This window comes from Rhinichthys klamathensis, unplaced genomic scaffold, assembly GCF_029890125.1.
Source record: "Rhinichthys klamathensis goyatoka isolate OS25496 unplaced genomic scaffold, OSU_Roscu_1.1 h1tg000603l_1, whole genome shotgun sequence".
Classification (NCBI taxonomy): domain Eukaryota; kingdom Metazoa; phylum Chordata; class Actinopteri; order Cypriniformes; family Leuciscidae; genus Rhinichthys; species Rhinichthys klamathensis.
The window spans coordinates 1,637,750-1,658,540 of NW_026607058.1; the positions used below are offsets into that span (position 1 = coordinate 1,637,750).

Here is a 20,791-nt window from a genome sequence, read left to right on the forward strand (position 1 = left end):
AAGCAACGGAATACTTACTCCTGCTCACTCACGCCAAAGAACTCTTTGCTCAAGTTCCCCGTCTCTGCAAGATTAACGTTGGCAGTTTTCACGCACAGCTACTAGAAGATTAACGTCTGTCAGACAGGTTGCTCACGTCATCAAGCTAGTTTGAGTCGGTCTGAGTCTGCGCGTCAGGAACGGAAGTTCTCAAAAATCGCTAAAAGTGGGCTTCAACTGTCTCAACTGAGTTCCAATGAGATCGCTCTGTCCATTTCTTTTACTGTCTATGCGTAATACGCATGTGCATAACTTCAGTTTTCACAGATTTGAGTTTTTGTTGTTTACACAGAGAAAATAATGGTATCGTTTTCAAAAACTTGCCCTTTGAACCCTGTTTTTAAATGTTTGTGTTTTTAGGCCTCCAAAACTCTGTGGTTGTGTAAATAAAAGGCCAAAATGCTTAAGTTGTCTGTTTTAGTTGAAAATGAACGCTCCATGGCTGCATCCGAAATCACATACTTTATTGTGTGGGTATTTATTTTGAATAATTACTTCACGACCTCTAAAAAGTATGTTCTGTGTAGTATGAATGAAATCCATATACTACATCCATGTTGTCATGTGACCTTCCAGCATCATTCACAAATCCTCTACTGAAGCCTCATGGGATAGTAAAGTGTCCATCGCATGCACACTTCAGAATCTCGCCAGAAGTAGTAGAATCATCTGGGTACTTTTTGCCTACTCTTTTATGAATACTGTAAATTCGAACATACTACTTTTGTCATATACTGTTTTTGCCAACTATATAGTAGGGAAGTATGCAATTTCGGATACAGCCCTTTTATCAAATAAGAGACTGACCCTGTGTCTCAATGCCCATACTATTTATCCTAAACAGTATGTGAGATTAAAATAACTGTGTCCCAAAGCATAGTATGTTGAAAAAAGAGTATGCCAAAAGTCCCCGGATGGTCTACTATTTTTGGTCAATTTTCGAAGTGTGGATCCGTCCTCACTGTAATGGCTAATATTGCCCACAACCCATTGCGCTTTGGAGGAGGACTCAGTTCAGAAATACAAACACGATTTAAAAGTGTTCAGAAAACTACAAAACATGACGGATGTGCGCGACCGATGGTTAAGTAGAGAGGATTAGATAAAGGGGTTTGGGTGACCAATAATCAACATTTAAACTGATTAAAATAGTTATGTAATGTTATCTGTGTTATTTTTCATCTGCAACAACAATGTGAACTTTTATAAAGATCTGTTAGGCCATTAACTTTTAAATGCATCACTGTGCAATAATATGAGAGTCTCTGCATGAAGGACCCGGGACTGGCAGATCAACGTGCTTCTGCATTTCTCTCCGATACAGTAGGAAACTAAATTAAATGTGGAGGATTTTATCTTTGACAAGATGAATTACAGGTCAGTTTATGTGACAGGATACGTGTAAATAAGCAACAGAGAGCAACCGTTAAAGACGCTATTTTATGATGTGTTAGTATGTTCCAAAGCTTGTCTACTCTTCTGTTACACACTCAAAAGTATGTACTTTTTCTTCACAAAAAGAGTACGTACTTTTAGGGCATAGTATAAGTAAGTGAATTGAGATGCACCAAGACAAAATGTGAATAGTGGTGGGTCCCCAAGATGCATAAACTCTACAGGTCCAGAGGAGAATCAAAGGTAATCAATTAAGGTAAAAAGGGTGGAGCCAACTTAATTCAAAGCTGTACAAAATGGCAAAGCCAAGCACTGGTGTGTGTTGTGGTGTTTGAGTTAAAGTTTGTTAGTATGGGATTCCCAAAAGGTGTGTTAGTGGTGGTTTTGGTAGTTGCATTTGATCTGCCTGATGTCTTGGGAAGTTTGAGGTACAGTCAAAGTCCAAGAAGTATGGGGCCAAAATCAGATCCAGCTTCTAGAAGTCCTGGCCTTTCTCCTCTAGGGCTGTGGAATCCTTTGCAAGTGGCTTCTCAGTTTCAGAGTCTTTTGGGTCCCGACTCCAAAAGCCTTGCACAGGAGCCTTTTGGCCTTCAGGAGAAGCAGCTTTTGCAGGGTCCAGTGAAGCCTTTGGATTGGAGGTATCCCATCGTTCCCGAGGTGCAGAGCGAGTTGGCGGTGGACTTCCAGTTGAGGCAACCCGTGACTCCCAGCAGCGTAGCGGTTCAATGCGGCGAGAACCGGGTCCTTGTAGAGGTCCAGCAGGACTTTTTCAGCAATGGTCAATTGATCCAGCCAACTGGTCTGTCTTTAGGTGGATGTCCTGTTGTTGGTCAGGATCCTGGGGCAAGAGTGCTCATCTTTGAGTATGAATTACAGGACTGCAACAGTGTGCTGATGGTAAGAACTCAAATCTTTAATGGGTTATTTTGGTGTGGCAGAGGATAGCCAAAATCTTTCAAGGAAAGTCAGTTTACTTAGTACTTGGTTGTCATTTGCAAGGCCAGGGCAGCTAAGACCATCTATTTGAATGTGGAAATCCTTAATTTTCAAATTACTTGCTTTTAAATAACCCTTCAAAATAACAACATTTTGATGCTCTTTTTTAGAAGTTATTCCACCATTGCACTTTCCCATTCATAGTGATATGAGGGCACTGTCTTGGTATATGTGAAGTCTTTGGGATGACCCTCTTGGTAACCACAATCTTCTTTTAAGATAAATGAGGATGAGCTTGTCTACACCTTCTCTCTTACCTACATCCCTGAGGCGCTTGCAGGTACTCCGATTACCCGGGCTGATGGTGCAATTGTCGGTGTTCAATGCCATTATCAAAGGTGAGTGATCTCTGTGACTTTCTGTTCTGCTGCTTGTGCAACTGGGTCCATTTAATGGGTATTTTCATGAACCGTAGGCTTCAGAATGTAAGCAGTAATGCCTTGAGGCCAGCATGGGTCCCTTATGCTTCATCAGAGGCTGGTGAAGAAGTCTTGCTTTTCTCCCTGAAGATCATGATGGGTTGGTACAAGTTTTTTCTTTCAATTTACACCTTTACCCTTGCTATTGTGGCTGTGCCTAAAATGTTTTTTTTGTGTAGATGATTGGTCCTATCAGAGGCCTTCATACTCCTATTTCCTGGGTGGCGTTATTAACATTGAGGCATCTGTGAAGCAGTACAATCATGTGCCTCTGCGTGTGTTTGTGGACCGCTGTGTGGCCACTCAAGTACCTGATGTGAACTCTCTTCCAAGATATTCCTTCATTGAGAATCATGGGTAAGTTCATGGCCCTTGATACGGTAGGACTGTTTCAGTTGCTTTTTGTAACCACTTTGTCACAGACTCATGGCTAAGGTCTACTTGCTTGATGTTGTAGTTGACATTCAAGTTACTCTTTCTGATTGCTGTGTCATTAGATGCTTAGTAGATGCAAAAACTACAGCTTCCAGCTCCCGCTTCATGCCTCGGTCCCAGGTTGACAAGATCCAGTTCCAGCTGGAGGCTTTTATGTTCCAGGAGGGCAACAGTCCTTCTGTATGTGCTGTGTATATCATGTGTTAATTTGACGACTCCTCCCATCTGCTTTGGTTTTGTGACTTGTCTGTCATCCCTTGCAGATCTACATAACATGTATTCTGAAGGCAACAATTGCTTCTGCACCCAGTGATGCTCAGCGGAAATCCTGTTCCTTTGCCAATGGGTACTAATTTTTTTATTTGTGTTTTTTAGATGGACTTTGCTCATGTTGAAGGTTCCTTGTCTTTGTATTTTTGCAGGTGGTTTGCAGCTGATGGAAACGACCAAGTTTGTGGTTGCTGTGACTCAACTTGTGGTCCTGATGCTGAATTTGCTGCTTCTCCCTATGGAGGTTGGTAGTGTTTGCTCTGTCTAAGGTTGATTTTTATTCAAGTGTTCTAATTTGGCTCTTCTCTTTAGGCATTCAGTGGGAAAGCAAGGCCTCACTTGGTCCTGTAATGGTTCAAGAGCAAAAGAGAGGTTCTTAATAAAAGTGACAAACCAATCTTTGCTTGTTTCTCTTCATGTCTGGTTTAACAGATTTTAAACTGGGGAAAAAGTGCCTCATTCTGCTGATGTGGTGAAAGTGATGGTCCTACTGTGCTTTTTAGTCCCATCAACCATACAACCATAGGGTTCCAGAAGTTTAAAAGTTTCTCCATCGGTAACCAAGGTTATTTGGAATATGCCTTTGAAGCCATCGGTTTACATTACATGTTTTTAGTTTAACAGCAGAATTCCTGATGAAAAACATATCCATGATGCTCTTAAGAATTTGGAGCATCATGCAGCCCCCCCCCCCCCCTCTCTCTGGAATCTGTATTTATTTATCTCTAGTCTATCAATTGAACTCAGGTTCTTTTTAGGTTACATTAAGTTTCTGTCATGGACAAGTGTCAGAATCTCGCCAGAAGTAGTAGATCATCTGGATACTTTTTGCCTACTCTTTTATGAATACTGTAAATTCAAACATGCTAGTTTTGTCATACACTATTTTTCGCCAACTATATAGTAGGGAAGTATGCAATTTCGGATACAGCCCTATTATCAAATAAGAGACAGACTTTGCGTCTCAATGTCCATACTATTTATCCTAAACAGTAGGTGAGATTAAAATAACTGTGTCCCAAAGCATAGTATGTTGAAAAGAGTATGCCTAGAAGTCCCCGGATGGTCTGTTTCTGGTCAATTTTCGAAGTGTGGATCCGTCCTCACTATAATGGCTAATATTGCCCACAACCCATTGTGCTTTGGAGGAGGATTCATTTTAGAAATACAAACACGATTTAAAAGTGTTCCGAAAACTACAAAACATAGTGGATGTGCATGACCGATGGTTAAGTAGAGAGGTTTAGATAAAGGGGTTTGGGTGACCAATAATCAACATTTAAGCTGATTAAAATAGTTATGTAATGTTATCTGTGTTATATTTCTTCTGCCACAACAATGTGAACTTTTATAAAGATCTGTTAGGCCATTAACTTTTAAATGCATCAGTGCATTAATATGAGGAGAGTCTATGCATTAAAAAGACCCGTGACTGGCAGCTCAACGTGCTTCTGCATTTCTCTCCGATACAGTAGGCAACTAAATTAGATGTGGAGGATTTCATCTTTGACAAGATGAATTACAGGTCAGTTTATGTGACAGGATACGTGTAAATAAGCGACAGAGAGCAACCGTTAAAGACGCTATTTTATGATGTGATAGTATGTTCCAAAGCTTGTCTATTCTTCTGTTACACACTCAAAAGTATGTACTTTTTCTTCACAAAAAGAGTACATACTTTTAGGGAATGGTGTAAGTAGGCGAATTGAGATGCACTAGTGCTGCGTTCCATTCCAAAACTTTCATGCCCTTCACTAGCTAAATTCCCTCCGTCTCGTTCACTTGGATGTGCGTCATTGCTTACGTTGCATGAGTGCCCACTACTGGCGGAAACAATAGGCTGAATTGGAACGTCCTAAGCCCTTGATCACTTGGAATCAGCTATGGAGTTGATTCATTATTTAAATTTTTTTCCCTTTAAGAATTTGTTTAATGCAGCATCCAAATGTATATATGTGTGTTTGGGTTGTTTTAAATTAAAAAAATCATAATTAATATATCATAGAGTTGTTTGTGGTGGTGGTGATAAGACGAGATCTACGGTGACGTCACAATCGTGTTGCATTGTGGTATATGGAGCTGCCTGAAGTGTACATATGAAGTAGACTCGCTCCCTCGGTCAAGATCGAGGGAGCGAGGGTCTGTCCATATAAACTTACCTCGTCCACTTCATGAAAAGTGGAACGCACTTCAAAATGGCGGCAGGGATTCCCCCCAGGGCAAGTGCTTAGGGAAGTTCGCAAGTGCATGTCTAAAAGTGGACTGGAACGCAGCACAAGACACAAGGTGTGTTCGACATCAGCTGCGGCTGGATGTAACCGATCGGCGAGAGTTGCCGCGTGCAGGCGGGCAGGAGCTGCAAACGGAGACGTGAAGTCGGACACTTTCTGGTTCCCGTAGTGACCGCTCACGTGGTGTTTGCATACTTTACCACAGCTGAAGTGAAATAAATGCAATATTTGCCAAATACACAGATATTTCAGACACATTTTCATTCAATACTTTACTGCTTCATACAGCATCTGTTTGAACAAGAATGAAGTTCAAAATAAGCCTAGCCTATATCAATGAAGTGGAGTCAACGTTTTTTAATCAGTTTTATTTTGATAAACATGACACAATATAACATCGTGACTACATGAAAAGACTGTTTACTGTTATAAAAAACTGATTTGTGAGCTTTAATGGAACTATAGGTGTGAGAATAAACGTGATCGTTGTCATGCGGTGAACCCGGCGAATCGTGGAACAGCTGTGACGTCATCAGAGCTTGTGCAGCTGCTCTTGAGAAGCTGCGCTGGCTGAGTTCTCCGGCTGGGAGGGAGCAGGCACTGAGAAGAAAATATTGCGGGATAGGACTCCAGTGCCGAGCCCGGTGGCGTGGAAACGGATACGGCGTCGAAAAAGGGAGTGTGGGAGAGATCGTTTGCCAGGCATTGTTTACACCCAGAGTTTTAGTGAGATTACACTTGTATCGTAGTAGAATTGAGTTTTGCGGGGAACACTGTGCAGGACTATTGACCGACGGCCTGTATAGGTCCGGAACGATAGTTTTGCGGGGTTCCTTGTGAACTCGGATAGAATGGCAGGGAGGGAGACAGAGGATAGTAATAGTATGGAGTTTAATGAGGAAGAGAGAAATTACGTAGATGAGGGGGGAGGAAAAGGATGGGAAGAGGTGGTAAGACGGAAAGAGAACAGGGAAGCAGGTAGGTTTAAGAGAAAGAAAAATACAGTTAGTTTAAGTGAAACAGAAAATGAGGGAGGAGAAAGTGAGAGGAAGAATCCAGAGGCAGGAGTGCTTAATGTAGTGTTAAGATTGGAGGGGGAAGGGGGAGTAAAGAAAATGGATCCATTGAAGTTAACAAAAATCATTCGAGGGCAAGTGGGGGAAGTAAATCATGCAAAAGTATTAGGAGATGGAAACTTGCTAATAGGATGTAGTAGTGAAGAACAAGTGGTGAAAGCAAAGAAGATGACTATGGATGGAAAAATTAAAGTATCTAAGGTTGTAAAAGTTGGAGAACAAAGAATCAATGGTAGTAAAGGGGTGATATCTTGAGTTCCTCTAAATGTCAGTATGAGGGAGCTAATGGGGAACTTGAAAGTGAGGGAGGGATCAGTTAAGAGTGTGATAAGAATGACAAGAGGAATAGAGAAAATTGAGACTGAAACTGTTTTGGTAGAATTTGGAGGAAAGGAGGGAGGAAAGGAAAGAGGAAATGTGCTAGGTGTGGGGGGGATCATGAATATGGAAAGTGTGGAGAAGGAGTGAGTCCCAAGTGTAGTAACTGTGGTGGTAATCACACTGTTGCATATTGGGGGTGTGAGGTATTGAAGAAAGAAGTGAAGGTACAACAAATTCGAGTAAAGGAAAAAGTATCGTATGCTGAGGCAGTTAAGATGGCAGGAGGAAATGAGAAGTATAAGGAGGGAGGATGTAGTAAAGAGCAAGTGGTGGGGAGAAAACAGCAAGATGAGAAGAAGACATGGGTAGAAAAGAAGAAGATGGTGACATTCATTGCAGGAGTGATAAATGCAACATATGAGATCAAATCTAAAACTGAACGGATTCAGGTCATAGTAAAAGCTGCAGTGCATCATTTGGATATGATAGGATTAAGGTGGGAAGAAGTAAGAGATGAACTTAGTATACAGTCACGTCAAGAGGTAGCATGTCTGGGTTGATAGTTCTAACACTAATAATTTTAATTCTTCAGTGGAACGCGAGAAGCTTGATAGCTAATGGGCAAGATTTCAAACAGTTTATAGTTAGTAGAGGGGAAAAACCTGACATTGTGTGTATACAAGAATCCTGGTTAAAACCAAATTTGGATTTTGTTCTACATGGGTATGTAATTGTGAGGCAAGAATAGGGGGGGTAGGAGGGGGATGTGTCACTTTTATAAAGCAGGGCATTCCTTACAGGATTTTAGGGATAGGAAGGGAACAAGAGTATGTGGTAGTGAAAATTTGGGCAAAGAAAGAAGTAACAGTTGTGAATTATTATAACCCATGCAAGAAACTAGAATTAATGAAGCTGGAAGAGATAGAAGGGCAGGATAGTAGTAATATTGTTTGGTGTGGAGATTTTAATGGACATAACACATTATGGGGTAGTGATAGAACAGATACAAATGGGAAGGTGATAGAAGAGTTACTTGATGAAAAGAATTTAGTATGCTTAAATGATGGAAGTAACACTAGGATAGATGTAAATACAGGAAAAGAATCTGTACTAGATCTTACTTTGGTATCAAATACCATGGCATCATTATGTGATTGGTCAGTGTATCATGAAGGAACTATAGGGAGTGATCATTATCCAATATGGTGCAAGATAAATATGGAAACACCACTGGTCATAGAGAACGGGAAATGGATATTTGAGAAGGCTAATTGGGAGAAATTTCTTGAAGTAAGTGATAGATATTTAAGTCAGCTTCATGAAGGGATGAATATAGAAACAATGGACAGTAAATTAAAGCAAGGTATAATATTGGCTGCAATAGAATCAATTCCTAAAAGCAAAAGCAGAGCAAGACAGAAAGTAGTACCATGGTGGGATGATGAATGTAAGGTAGCAGTGAAAAATAGAAATAAGGCATTTAAACTAGTTAAAAGAACTCATAATTTTCAACATTTGATTAAGTACAAGCAAGCACAGGCAGTAGTAAGAAGGACAATAAGGCAGGCAAAAAGAGTAAAATGGAGGGAGTATTGTGATTCTAGTGGAAACTCAACTCAGGTTGGGGAAGTGTGGGGGATGATAAAAAAGATGGGGGGGACAGGAGGGAATGGAATTTTCCGGTTCTGTTTGAGGGAAATAAGACAGCAGTAACAAATAGGGAAAAGGCAGAGTTATTGGCAAAAACGTTTGTTACGATACATGGATCAAATAATTTGCAGGAAGAAGGTAGAAGAGGTAGAGAGAAAACAAAATCTGAAAATATGGAGGCTTTGGGTAGGAAAAGTAGTATGGAGAATGTACAAAATGTCCCCTTTAGAATAGGAGAGTTAAAAAGGGCACTAGACAAAGCAGGACAAACAGCGCCAGGGAAAGATGAAATATGTTATAGTATGATGAAGCATCTAAGTGTGGAAGGTATGGAAAAATTATTGATGTTGTACAACAGAGTGTGGATAGAGGGAATAATACCAGGGAGTTGGAAGGAGGCTATAATAATTCCAATAAGGAAGCCAGGAAAAGATGCCAGCAAACCTGGAAGCTATAGACCAATTGCTTTGACGTCCCATATCTGTAAGATAATGGAACGTATGGTGAATGAGAGGTTAACATACTTTTTGGAGAAAAGAGAAATGGTGGCTTCATATCAAAGCGGTTTCAGGAAGGGAAGGAGTACTATAGATTCAGTGATTAGGCTAGAAGATGAAATAAGGAAAGCTCAAATAAACAAAGAGACAATGGTTGCAGTATTTTTCGATGTGGAAAAGGCATATGATATGTTATGGAAGGAAGGATTGCTAATTAAACTGAATCTAATGGGTGTTGGAGGAAGAATATTTAATTGGATTATGGACTTTTTAAATGAAAGAACTATTCAGGTGAAGATAGGAGCAGAATTATCAAGTCAATATACGGTAGAGAATGGGACACCTCAGGGGTGCAACCCCAAGTCCAACTTTATTTTCCATTATGATAAATGATGTATTTGTAAACATTCCAAATGATATGGGGAGATCATTGTTTGCAGATGATGGAGCATTATGGAAAAGAGGGAGAAATGTGGAATATGTCATTAAAAAAACTGCAAGATGGAATTAATCAAGTCGAGAAGTGGGGGACAGAATGGGGATTTAAGTTTTCAGTGGAAAAAACAAAATTTATGTTCTTCACAAGAAAGAAAGTCAGGGAATGGTATCTGAAATTGTATGGGAATAAGTTAGAGAGAGTTGAAAGTTTTCGTTTTTTGGGAGTATATTTTGATGTGAGATTAACATGGAGGGAGCATATTAGATATGTAATTGATAAGTGTAAAAAAGTTATAAATGTCATGAGGTGTCTTGCAGGATTGGAGTGGGGAGCGGATGTAGCATCGCTAAAATACATATATATAGCCTTAATAAGATCAAGGTTAGACTATGGAAGTATTGTATATGGTTCAGCCGCCAAATCTGTGTTGGCAGATCTGGATGTTATTCAAGCTCGGGCTTTAAGAGTGTGTGTAGGAGCGGTTAGAACTTCCCCAGTATGTGCTCTCCAAGTTGAAGCAGGTGAAATGCCATTGTGGTTGAGGAGGAAGCAGCTGGGGGCTAATTATTGGGTTAATTTAAGAGGGCATGGAGATAGTCATCCAGCAAAAAAGGTGCTGCAGACATGCTGGGAGAAGGAGACAAATCAAAAAACAAGTTTTGGGTGGACAGGGGATCAAATGGCAAAAGATACAGGGGTTTATGATAAAGAGTTTGGCGCAAATGTGGTGTGGCCTATCAGACCTATCTGGGAATTAGAAATACCATGTGTAGATTTAGAGCTACTTGAGATTAAACAGAATAATAAGAATGCTGATTTAAATAGTGTATATTATAGTTATAAGGAATGTAAGTATAAGGAAAGTATTCAGATTTTCACAGATGGGTCAAAGGACATGCAAAACAGAGGCAACAGGGTCGGCAGTGGTTATTCCTAGATATAAAGTGGAAATTAGTAAAAGAACATCGGATTGTCTGAGTGTATTTGCAGTTGAAATGTTTGCCATATTGATGGCGTTAGAATGGACAGAACAAATTAGTGATAAAGGAATATTAATATGTAGTGACTCTGTATCAGCTCTAGTAAGCATGACGACAGGTACATCTAGAAGTTACCTGGACCTGCTGTATGAAGTTTTATTTATGAACTCAAGAATAAATAGGCAGGGGAAAAATGTCATATTTATGTGGGTCCCTGCACACTTGGGAATACAGGGGAATGAGAAAGCAGATAAAGTGGCAAAAGAAGCAGTTAAAAAAGGAGAAGTTGAAGTAAATATTAAATTGTCTAAATCAGAGGGGAAAGGCATAGTGTGGAGAAGTGTAAATCAACAATGGCAACAAAGTTGGGATAATGCAACAAAAGGGAGACATTTATACGAAATTCAAAGAAAAGTAGGTATATCAAGAAGTAGGGGAACAAAGAGAAAAGAGCAGGTGAGAATAAGCAGGTTGAGAATTGGGCATAGTAATCTTAATAGTACACTTTTAATTATAGGAAAACATCCTACAGGAATGTGTGAACAATGTCAGGAGGCTGAAACAGTAGAACATGTTCTTATAGCATGTAGGAAATTTAATCAGGAAAGACAAGAAATGATAACACAGTTTTAAAAATATAGGAAGGGTAGATGATACAGTAAAAAGTTTATTGGAGTATGGAGAGAGTGTGGAGGGTAGGAAATTGTTATTTGATTTTTTGAGGGGGACTGGATCAGATAGGCGGATTTAGTATGAGTGAAAGTAAAGGGTAGATAAAGCCTGAAGATGGCAGTAATGCAACTCAATGGATGCCAACTGGCGTAAAAATCCAAAGAAGAAGAAGAAGAAGGAGTTCTCCCGAATCGATCTTGCGGTACTTTGATGGCATGCATACGTCACAGTCATGTGGCGTCGGCGCTGCATCAAGTCGGACAAAATTTCTAACCGGCATGCACTGCTTCAAGTCAGCCGCCGATCGGTCTGCGCAGAGCTGCATGAAGTCAACACACCTAAAATGTGAAGAGCGGTGTGTCCCCAAGATGCATAAACTCTACAGGTCCAGAGGAGAATCAAAGGTAATCAATTAAGGTAAAAGGGGTGGAGCCAACTTAATTCAAAGCTCTACAAAATGGCAAAGCCAAACACTGGTGTGTGTTGTGGTGTTTGACTCAAAGTTTGTTAGTATGGGATTCCTGAAAGGTGTGTTAGTGGTGATTTTGGTAGTTGCATTTGATCTGCCTGATGTCTTGGGAAGTTTGAGGTACAGTCAAAGTCCAAGAAGTATGGGGCCAAAATCAGATCCAGCTTCCAGAAGTCCTGGCCTTTCCCCTCTAGGGCTCTGGAACCCTTTGCAAGTGGCTTCTCAGTTTCAGAGTCCTTTGGGTCCCGACTCCAAAAGCCTTGCACAGGAGCCTTTTGGCCTTCAGGAGAAGCAGCTGTTGCAGGGTCCAGTGAAGCCTTTGGATTGGAGGTATCCCGTTGTTCCCGAGGAGCAGAGCGAGTTGGCGGTGGACTTCCAGTTGAGGCAACCCGTGACTCCCAGCAGCGTAGCGGTTCAATGCGGCGAGAACCGGGTTCTTGTAGAAGTCCAGCAGGACTTTTTCAGCAATGGTCAGTTGATCCAGCCAACTGGTCTGTCTTTAGGTGGATGTCCTGTTGTTGGTCAGGATCCTGGGGCAAGAGTTCTCATCTTTGAGTATGAATTACAGGACTGCAACAGTGTGCTGATGGTAAGAGCTCATAAATCTTAATGGGTTATTTGTTGTGGCAGAGGATAGCCAAAATCTTTCAAGGAAAGTCAGTTTACTTGGTCTTAGCTGCCCTGGCATTGCAAATGACAACCAAGTACTATCTATTTGAATGTGGAAATCCTGAATTTTCAAATTACTTTCCTTTAAATAACCCTTCAAAACAACAACATTTTGATGCTCTTTTTTTAGGAGTTATTGCACTTTCCCATTCATAGTGATATGAGGGCACTGTTTTGTTATATGTGAAGTCTTTGGGATGACCCTCTTGGTAACCACAATCTTCTTTCAGATGAATGAGGATGAGCTTGTCTACACCTTCTCTCTTACCTACACCCCAGAGGCGCTTGCAGGTACTCCGATTACCCGGGCCGATGGTGCAATTGTCGGTGTTCAATGCCATTATCAAAGGTAAGTCCTCTCTGTGGCTTTCTGCTCTGCTGCTTGTGCAACTGGGAGACCAATTAATGGGTGTTTTCATGAACCGTAGGCTTCAAAATGTAAGCAGTGATGCCTTGAGGCCAACATGGGTCCCTTATGCTTCATCAGAGGCTGGTGAAGAAGTCTTGCTTTTCTCCCTGAAGATCATGATGGGTTGGTACAAGTGTTTTCTTTCAATAATTTACACCTTTACTATTGTGGCTGTGCCTAAAATGTTTTTTTGTGTAGATGATTGGTCCTATCAGAGGCCTTCATACTCCTATTTCCTGGGTGGCGTTATTAACATCGAGGCATCTGTGAAGCAGTACAATCATGTGCCTCTGCGTGTGTTTGTGGACCGCTGTGTGGCCACTCAAGTACCTGATGTGAACTCTCTTCCAAGATATTCCTTCATTGAGAATCATGGGTAAGTTCATGGCCCTTGATGCGGTAGGACTGTTTCAGTTGCTTTTTGTAACCACTTTGTCACAGACTCATGGCTAAGGTCAACTTGCTTAATGTTGTAGTTAGCAATCAAAAAGAGTAACTCGAATGTCGTGTCATTAGATGCTTTGTGGATGCCAAAACTACAGCTTCCAGCTCCCGCTTCATGCCTCGGTCCCAGGTTGACAGGATCCAGTTCCAGCTGGAGGCGTTTATGTTCCAGGAGGGCAACAGTCTTTCTGTATGTGCTATGTATATCATGTGTTAATTTGTTGACTCCTCCCATCTGCTTTGGTTTTGTGACTTGTCTGTCATCCCTTGCAGATCTACATAACATGTATTCTGAAGGCAACTATTGCTTCTGCACCCAGTGATGCTCAGCGGAAATCCTGTTCCTTTGCCAATGGGTACTTTTATCTTTATTTTTTGTCTGTTTTAGATGGACTTTGCTCATGTTGAAGGTTCCATGTCTTTGTATTTTTGCAGGTGGTTTGCAGCTGATGGAAACGACCAAGTTTGTGGTTGCTGTGACTCAACTTGTGGTCATGATGCTGAATTTGCTGCTTCTCCCTATGGAGGTTGGTAGTGTTTTCTCTTTCTAAGGTTGCTTTTTATTCAAGTGCTCTAACTTGGCTCTTTTTTTTTTCTAGGCATTCAGTGGGAAGGCAAGGCTTCACTTGGTCCTGTAATGGTTCAAGGGCAAAAGAGAGGTTCTTAATAAAACTGACAAACCAATCCTTGCTTGTTTCTGACTTGTCATTTTTATTTGTCTGGTTTAACAGATTTTAAATTGGGCAAAATCATTCTGCTGATGGGGTGAAAGTGGAAAAAGTCCTATTGGGCCTTTTTTAAGTCCCATACAACCATAGGGTTCCAGAAGTTTAGAACTTTCTCTTTAGGTAACCAAACGTCAAGGTTAATTGGTATATGGTTTTGAAGCCATCAGTTTACATGACATGTTTTTAGTTTAACAGCAGAATTCCTGATGAAAAACATATCCATGATGCTCTTAAGAATTTGGCAAGCAAATAATTCCAAAACCGCTCAGCAGGGAACACCTTGTCCCATGAAGCACTGCTATGTAATGGAGTTGGTCTCCCTATAGACCAATTTTCAGTTGGTAAACATGGTGACTTTTTTGTGGGCGGAGCTTAGGTGGAGGCAGAACGATCCCTCTGACCGCTTCCCTAACGTTAGTTCAAGTTTTGTTAGCTTGTTTTTTAACAATGACTGGAGAAAATCCGATTTTATCTTAATGTGTAAGGTCACTCCCTGTCCAGGACCGTGATTGTTATTTTCAAAAGTTAATTTTAACGGACGGAACCAGATTGGCTGACCCGTACTATACATGCTGTCAATGGATGGACGATCTGACGGCATTAACGCTACCTCTGGTTGAGTGGCCTGACTTCTACACCTATCCGATAGAGAAACTGCGTGCATAAACTTTAGATGTCTATAACTATGTGCTGAATGGTCATGTGGTCTGAATGGCTAGTTCTGCCTAGCCAGCGCCAAGAAGACGACAATGTAACGTGACATTACGGTGCAATTTTAATGATGTGAATTTTCTAGAAATAAACATTTCAGATACAGCATATTCATTTTTCATCGATTCTTGCACCCAACAACACGACATTTAATAAAAATTTAAGCTCCTTATGTAGCCGAATCTGTGCTGGTTTGTATTGGTCGCCTCCAGTTTTCCCTTTGTTTTGCCTCCAGCTAGCGCCGTGACGTCGGCTCGAAATTGGTCTATTGTATTCCTGTGCTCTCAAACTTTGTATATGAGTGTTGTGATGGTTCATAGTTTATAATAAACTTTATCTGAAGTTCAATCACTAAGCCCTAGTGGTTATACAAAACTAACCCCCCTTCTCTCTCTCTCTGGGCTCTGTTTTTATGAATCTCTAGTCTATCAATTGAACTCTGGTTCTTTTTAGATTGCATTAAGTTTCTGTCATGGACAAGCTTATTTGTAAAATTGTGAATGATTGTAGATTAAAATGTGAAGTCTTCTAGTGACTTTCCAGGCTGTTCTCATTTGCTAATGTAGTGGTTTTCATTCCTGAGCTGTGTCTGAACTCAAGTACTTCCCTATAATGTAGTATGCGGAAATACGGTACGCCAAAATATTATGTCTACATAGTATTTGAAAAGCAGTAGGTGAAAAGTCCATGAATTGCTTATTACTTCTGTGAAAATTCTGAAGTGTGCATTCAATGGGGCCATGGGAGAGGATTTATGAATACCAGTAAAGCGACGCAACTAGTGCTGGTAGGTCACAAGATAATAACATAGATGTAGTTTGTCTAAATTTCATTCATTCTATAGAGAGGATAATTTTTTAATGGTCAAAAAGTAAATTCAAATGTAGTACCTACTCAGATAGTACGTGATTTCGGACACTGATTTTTGAACTTTGGTTCTTGGGACCCACTAATAATCTGCACATTTTCTGTCTCCCTTTTTGAATCAGGCTTGTAAAATTCATCAGCTCATTAGGCAAGAACTCCTTTAACTGAACTAAGTGTATGGTTACACGACAATGTACTAAAAATAGGAAAGTTTTTCCATAGCGTTTTTAAATGTTTTGAGTACAGACAACAATGTTGTCAAAATGATCCCGGTTCACAAGGATCTGTAAAAACGACAAAACGCTGTATTCTGCTGCCAAGCCAGTAGTTGGCAATGACACTTTGTAAAGAAGCAATACGCTCCTTTAGACTGAACACGTAATACGCATGCGCATAACTTCACAGTTTTCACAAATTCGAGTTTTTGTTGTTTACACAGAGAAAAAAATGGTATCGTTTTCCAAAACTTGCACTTTGAAACCCGTTTTTTAATGTGTGTGTTTTTAGGCCTCCAAAACTCTGTGGTTGTGTAAATAAATGGCCAAAATGCTTAAAAAAGTTTCTTGTTTTTAGTTGAAAATGGTGTCATGTAAATGTCCACTCAATGGCTGCATCCGAAATCACATACTCTATTGAGTAGGTATTTATTTTGAATAAGTAATTACTTCAAGACCTCTTAAAAGTATGATCTGTGTAGTATGATTGTTTGTGTAGTATGAATGAAATCCATATACTATACATCCATGTTGTCGTTGTAATGTGACCTTCCAAAATCCTCTCCTGAAGCCTCATGGGATAGTAAAGTGCCCATCATATGCACACTTCAGAATCTCGCCAGAAGTAGTAGATCATCCGGGTACTTTTTGCCTACTCTTTTATGAATACTGTAAATTCAAACATACTTCTTTTGTCATATACTGTTTTTCGCCAACTATATAGTAGGGAAGTATGCAATTTCGGATACAGCCCTTTTATCAAATAAGAGAGACTGACCCTTAGTCTCAATGCCCATACTATTTATCCTAAACCGTATGTGAGCTTAAAAGAACTGTGTCCCAAAGCATAGTATGTTGAAAAGAGCATGGCAGAAGTCCCCGGATGGTCTACTATTTCTGGTAAATTTTCGAAGTGTGGATCCGTGCTCACTATAATGGCTAATATTGCCCACAACCCATTGCGCTTTGGAGGATTCAGTTCAGAAATACAAACACGATTTAAAAGTGTTCAGAAAACTACAAAACATGGCGGATGTGCGCGACCGATGGTTAAGTAGAGAGGTTTAGATAAAGGGGTTTGGGTGACCAATAATCAACATTTAAGCTGATTAAAATAGTTATGTAATGTTATCCGTGTTATATTTCATCTGCAACAACAATGTGAACTTTTATAAAGATCTGTTAGGCCATTAACTTTTAAATGCATCATTGTGCATTAATATGAGGAGAGTCTCTGCATGAAGGACCCGTGACTGGCAGATCAACGTGCTTCTGCATTTCTCTCCGATACAGTAGGAAACTAAATTAAATGTGGAGGACTTTATCTTTGACAAGATGAATTACAGGTCAATTTACGTGACAGGATACGTGTAACTAAGCGACAGAGAGCAACCTTTAAAGACACTATTTTATGATGTGATAGTATGTTCCAAAGCTTGTCTATTCTTCTGTTACACACTCAAAAGTATGTACTTTTTCTTCACAAAAAGAGTACATATTTTAGGGCATAGGATAAGTAGGTGAATTGAGATGCACCAAGACAAAATGTGAAGAGTGGTGGGTCCCCAAGATGCATAAACTCTACAGGTCCAGAGGAGAATCAAAGGTAATCAATTAAGGTAAAAGGGGTGGAGCCCACTTAATTCAAAGCTCTACAAAATGGCAAAGCCAAGCACTGGTGTGTGTTGTGGTGTTTGAGTCAAAGTTTGTTAGTATGGGATTCCTGAAAGGTGTGTTAGTGGTGGTTTTGGTAGTTGCATTTGATCTGCCTGATGTCTGGGGAAGTTTGAGGTACAGTCAAAGTCCAAGAAGTATGGGGCCAAAATCAGATCCAGCTTCCAGAAGTCCTGGCCTTTCCCCTCTAGGGCTCTGGAACCCTTTGCAAGTGGCTTCTCAGTTTCAGAGTCCTTTGGGTCCCGTCTCCAAAAGCCTTGCACAGGAGCCTTTTGGCCTTCAGGAGAAGCAGCTGTTGCAGGGTCCAGTGAAGCCTTTGGATTGGAGGTATCCCATCGTTCCCGAGGAGCAGAGCGAGTTGGCGGTGGACTTCCAGTTGAGGCAACCTGTGACTCCCAGCAGCGTAGCGGTTCAATGCGGCGAGAACCGGGTCCTTGTAGAGGTCCAGCAGGACTTTTTCAGCAATGGTCAGTTGATCCAGCCAACTGGTCTGTCTTTAGGAGGATGTCCTGTTGTTGGTCAGGATCCTGTGGCAAGAGTGCTCATCTTTGAGTATGAATTACAGGACTGCAACAGTGTGCTGATGGTAAGAACTCATAAATCTCAATGGGTTATTTTGGTGTGAAGGAGGATAGCCAAAATCTTTCAAGGAAAGTCAGTTTACTTAGTACTTGGTTGTCATTTGCAATGCCAGGGCAGCTAAGACCATCTATTTGAATGTGGAAATCCTGAACTTTCAAACTACTTGCCTTAAAATAACCCTTCAAACCAACAACATTTTGATGCTCTTATTTAGGAGTTATTCCACCATTGCACTATCCCATTCATAGTGATATGAGGGCACTGTCTTGGTATATGTGAAGTCTTTGGGATGACCATCTTGGTAACCACAATCTTCTTACAGATGAATGAGGATGAGCTTGTCTACACCTTCTCTCTTACCTACACCCCAGAGGCGCTTGCAGGTACTCCGATTACCCGGGCCGATGGTGCAATTGTTGGTGTTCAATGCCATTATCAAAGGTAATTCCTCTCTGTGACTTTCTGCTCTGCTGCTTGTGCAACTGGGAGACTAATTCATGGATATTTTCATTAACTGTAGGCTTCAGAATGTAAGCAGTGATGCCTTGAGGCCAACATGGGTCCCTTATGCTTCATCAGAGGCTGGTGAAGAAGTCTTGCTTTTCTCCCTGAAGATCATGATGGGTTGGTACAAGTGTTTTCTTTCAATAATTTACACCTTTACTATTGTGGCTGTGCCTAAAATGTTTTTTTTGTGTAGATGATTGGTCCTATCAGAGGCCTTCATACTCCTATTTCCTGGGTGGCGTTATTAACATCGAGGCATCTGTGAAGCAGTACAATCATGTGCCTCTGCGTGTGTTTGTGGACCGCTGTGTGGCCACTCAAGTACCTGATGTGAACTCTCTTCCAAGATATTCCTTCATTGAGAATCATGGGTAAGTTCATGGCCCTTGATGCGGTAGGACTGTTTCAGTTGCTTTTTGTAACCACTTTGTCACAGACTCATGGCTAAGCTCAACTTGCTTAATGTTGTAGTTAGCAATCAAAAAGAGTAACTCGAATGTCGTGTCATTAGATGCTTTGTGGATGCCAAAACTACAGCTTCCAGCTCCCGCTTCATGCCTCGGTCCCAGGTTGACAAGATCCAGTTCCAGCTGGAGGCGTTTATGTTCCAGGAGGGCAACAGTCCTTCTGTATGTGCTATGTATATCATGTGTTAATTTGTTGACTCCTCCCATCTGCTTTGGTTTTGTGACTTGTCTGTCATCCCTTGCAGATCTACATAACATGTATTCTGAAGGCAACTATTGCTTCTGCACCCAGTGATGCTCAGCGGAAGTCCTGTTCCTTTGCCAATGGGTACTAATTTTTTTATGTGTTTTTTTAGATGGACTTTGCTCGTGTTGAAGGTTCCATGTCTTTGTATTTTTGCAGGTGGTTTGCAGCTGATGGAAACGACCAAGTTTGTGGTTGCTGTGACTCAACTTGTGGTCCTGATGCTGAATTTGCTGCTTCTCCCTATGGAGGTTGGTAGGGTTTGCTCTTTCTAAGGTTGATTTTTATTCAAGTGCTCTGACTTGGCTCTCTTCTCTCCAGGCATTCAGTGGGAAGGCAAGGCCTCACTTGGTCCTGTAATGGTTCAAGGGCAAAAGAGAGGTTCTTAATAAAACTGACAAACCAATCCTTGCTTGTTTCTGACTTGTCATTTTCACTTGTCTGGTTTAACAGATTTTAAATTGGGCGTAAAGTGCCTCCTTTTGCTGTTGTGGTGAAAGTGATGGTCCTATTGTGCCTTAAGTCCCATACAACCATAGGGTTCCAGAAGTTTAGAACTTTCTCCATAGGTAACCTAGGTTAATTGGTATATGGTTTTGAAGCCATCAGTTTACAGTACATGTTTTTAGATTAACAGCAGAATTCCTGATGAAACGTATCCATGATGCTCTTAAGAATTTGGCAAGCAAATAATTCCAAAACTGCTCAGCAGGGAACACCTTGTCCCATGAAGCACTGCGGATGTAATGGAGTTGGTCTCCCTATAGACCAATTTTGAGTTGGTAAACATGGTGATATTTTTTATGGGCGTAGCTTAGGTGGAGGCAGAACGATCCCTCTGGCCGCTTCCCTAACGTTAGTTTCAAGTTTTGTTTGCTTTTTTTTTTTTTTTTTAACAATGACTGGAGAAATCCGATTTTCTTAATGTGTAAGGTCACTCACTGTCCAGGACCGTGACCGTAATTTTCAGAAGTTAATTAACGGACGGAACCAGATTGGCTGACCCGTGCTGTACACGCTTTCAATGGATGGATGATCTGACAGCATTAAAGGGTCACTTCACCCATTTGCATTAAGGTTTGTATTGTTAGAAACCCAGTCATTTATAATGATGGTGGAATTTTGCCTGTTTTTTTTCTGAGATGGGAGAAAAAAGGATTTAAGTGTTTACTTCCGTCCTATCGTGACGTAAATATCGTCATTTTGCGTCACGATAGGACGGAAGATAAATTTCATTGCATATTAAGAAAACTACAGCCTTTAGCTCATTATTATTCAAGGGCGTGGGACCCACTCACCCCACCGGCCTATTACAGATCAGTGGGTGGGACTAAACCTGAAGAAACTAAACTATTAATCCGCCATCTTGCTTGGAAGACAGCAAG

At 40.8% G+C, this 20,791-nt stretch overlaps 3 protein-coding genes across 4 annotated transcripts in view; all 3 read left to right on the plus strand.

Annotated features, from left to right (window-relative positions):
• The window catches only part of LOC130075773 (zona pellucida sperm-binding protein 3-like), a 33,201-nt gene that overhangs the window by 4,264 nt on the left and 8,146 nt on the right, over positions 1-20,791 (plus strand). The window lies entirely within an intron of this gene.
• LOC130075774 (zona pellucida sperm-binding protein 3-like) lies at positions 1,804-19,817 on the plus strand. 2 transcript variants are annotated; one of them, XM_056240542.1, is made up of 8 exons: positions 1,804-2,331; positions 2,650-2,768; positions 18,709-18,812; positions 18,889-19,066; positions 19,207-19,324; positions 19,408-19,490; positions 19,566-19,657; positions 19,728-19,817. In XM_056240542.1, exons 1-8 carry the CDS (start codon positions 1,885-1,887, stop codon positions 19,793-19,795), a joined length of 1,209 nt encoding a protein of 402 aa, XP_056096517.1. In that variant the 5' UTR covers positions 1,804-1,884; the 3' UTR covers positions 19,796-19,817. The 2 variants fall into 2 exon arrangements, with proteins under 2 accessions (XP_056096517.1, XP_056096516.1); XM_056240541.1 differs by lacking the exons at positions 1,804-2,331; positions 2,650-2,768 and adding exons at positions 17,602-18,192; positions 18,511-18,629.
• Positions 11,917-14,092, plus strand: LOC130075776 (zona pellucida sperm-binding protein 3-like). Its single transcript, XM_056240543.1, has 8 exons — positions 11,917-12,478; positions 12,789-12,907; positions 12,987-13,090; positions 13,166-13,343; positions 13,484-13,601; positions 13,685-13,767; positions 13,847-13,938; positions 14,011-14,092. Exons 1-8 carry the CDS (start codon positions 11,933-11,935, stop codon positions 14,076-14,078), a joined length of 1,308 nt encoding a protein of 435 aa, XP_056096518.1. The 5' UTR covers positions 11,917-11,932; the 3' UTR covers positions 14,079-14,092.

What these genes read in the sequence shown, in the direction of transcription:
- LOC130075776 (XM_056240543.1), top strand. Translation starts at nt 11,933, where the DNA reads ATGGGATTCCTGAAAGGTGTGTTAGTGGTGATTTTGGTAGTTGCATTT. An exon ending in CTCCCTGAAGATCATGATGG is followed by an intron (nt 13,091 to 13,165) that starts GTTGGTACAAGT and finishes TTTTTTGTGTAG; the next exon opens with ATGATTGGTCCTATCAGAGG. An exon ending in AGGAGGGCAACAGTCTTTCT is followed by an intron (nt 13,602 to 13,684) that starts GTATGTGCTATG and finishes CATCCCTTGCAG; the next exon opens with ATCTACATAACATGTATTCT.
- LOC130075774 (XM_056240541.1), top strand. Translation starts at nt 17,647, where the DNA reads ATGGGATTCCTGAAAGGTGTGTTAGTGGTGGTTTTGGTAGTTGCATTT. An exon ending in GTTCAATGCCATTATCAAAG is followed by an intron (nt 18,630 to 18,708) that starts GTAATTCCTCTC and finishes CATTAACTGTAG; the next exon opens with GCTTCAGAATGTAAGCAGTG. An exon ending in TCCTGTTCCTTTGCCAATGG is followed by an intron (nt 19,491 to 19,565) that starts GTACTAATTTTT and finishes GTATTTTTGCAG; the next exon opens with GTGGTTTGCAGCTGATGGAA.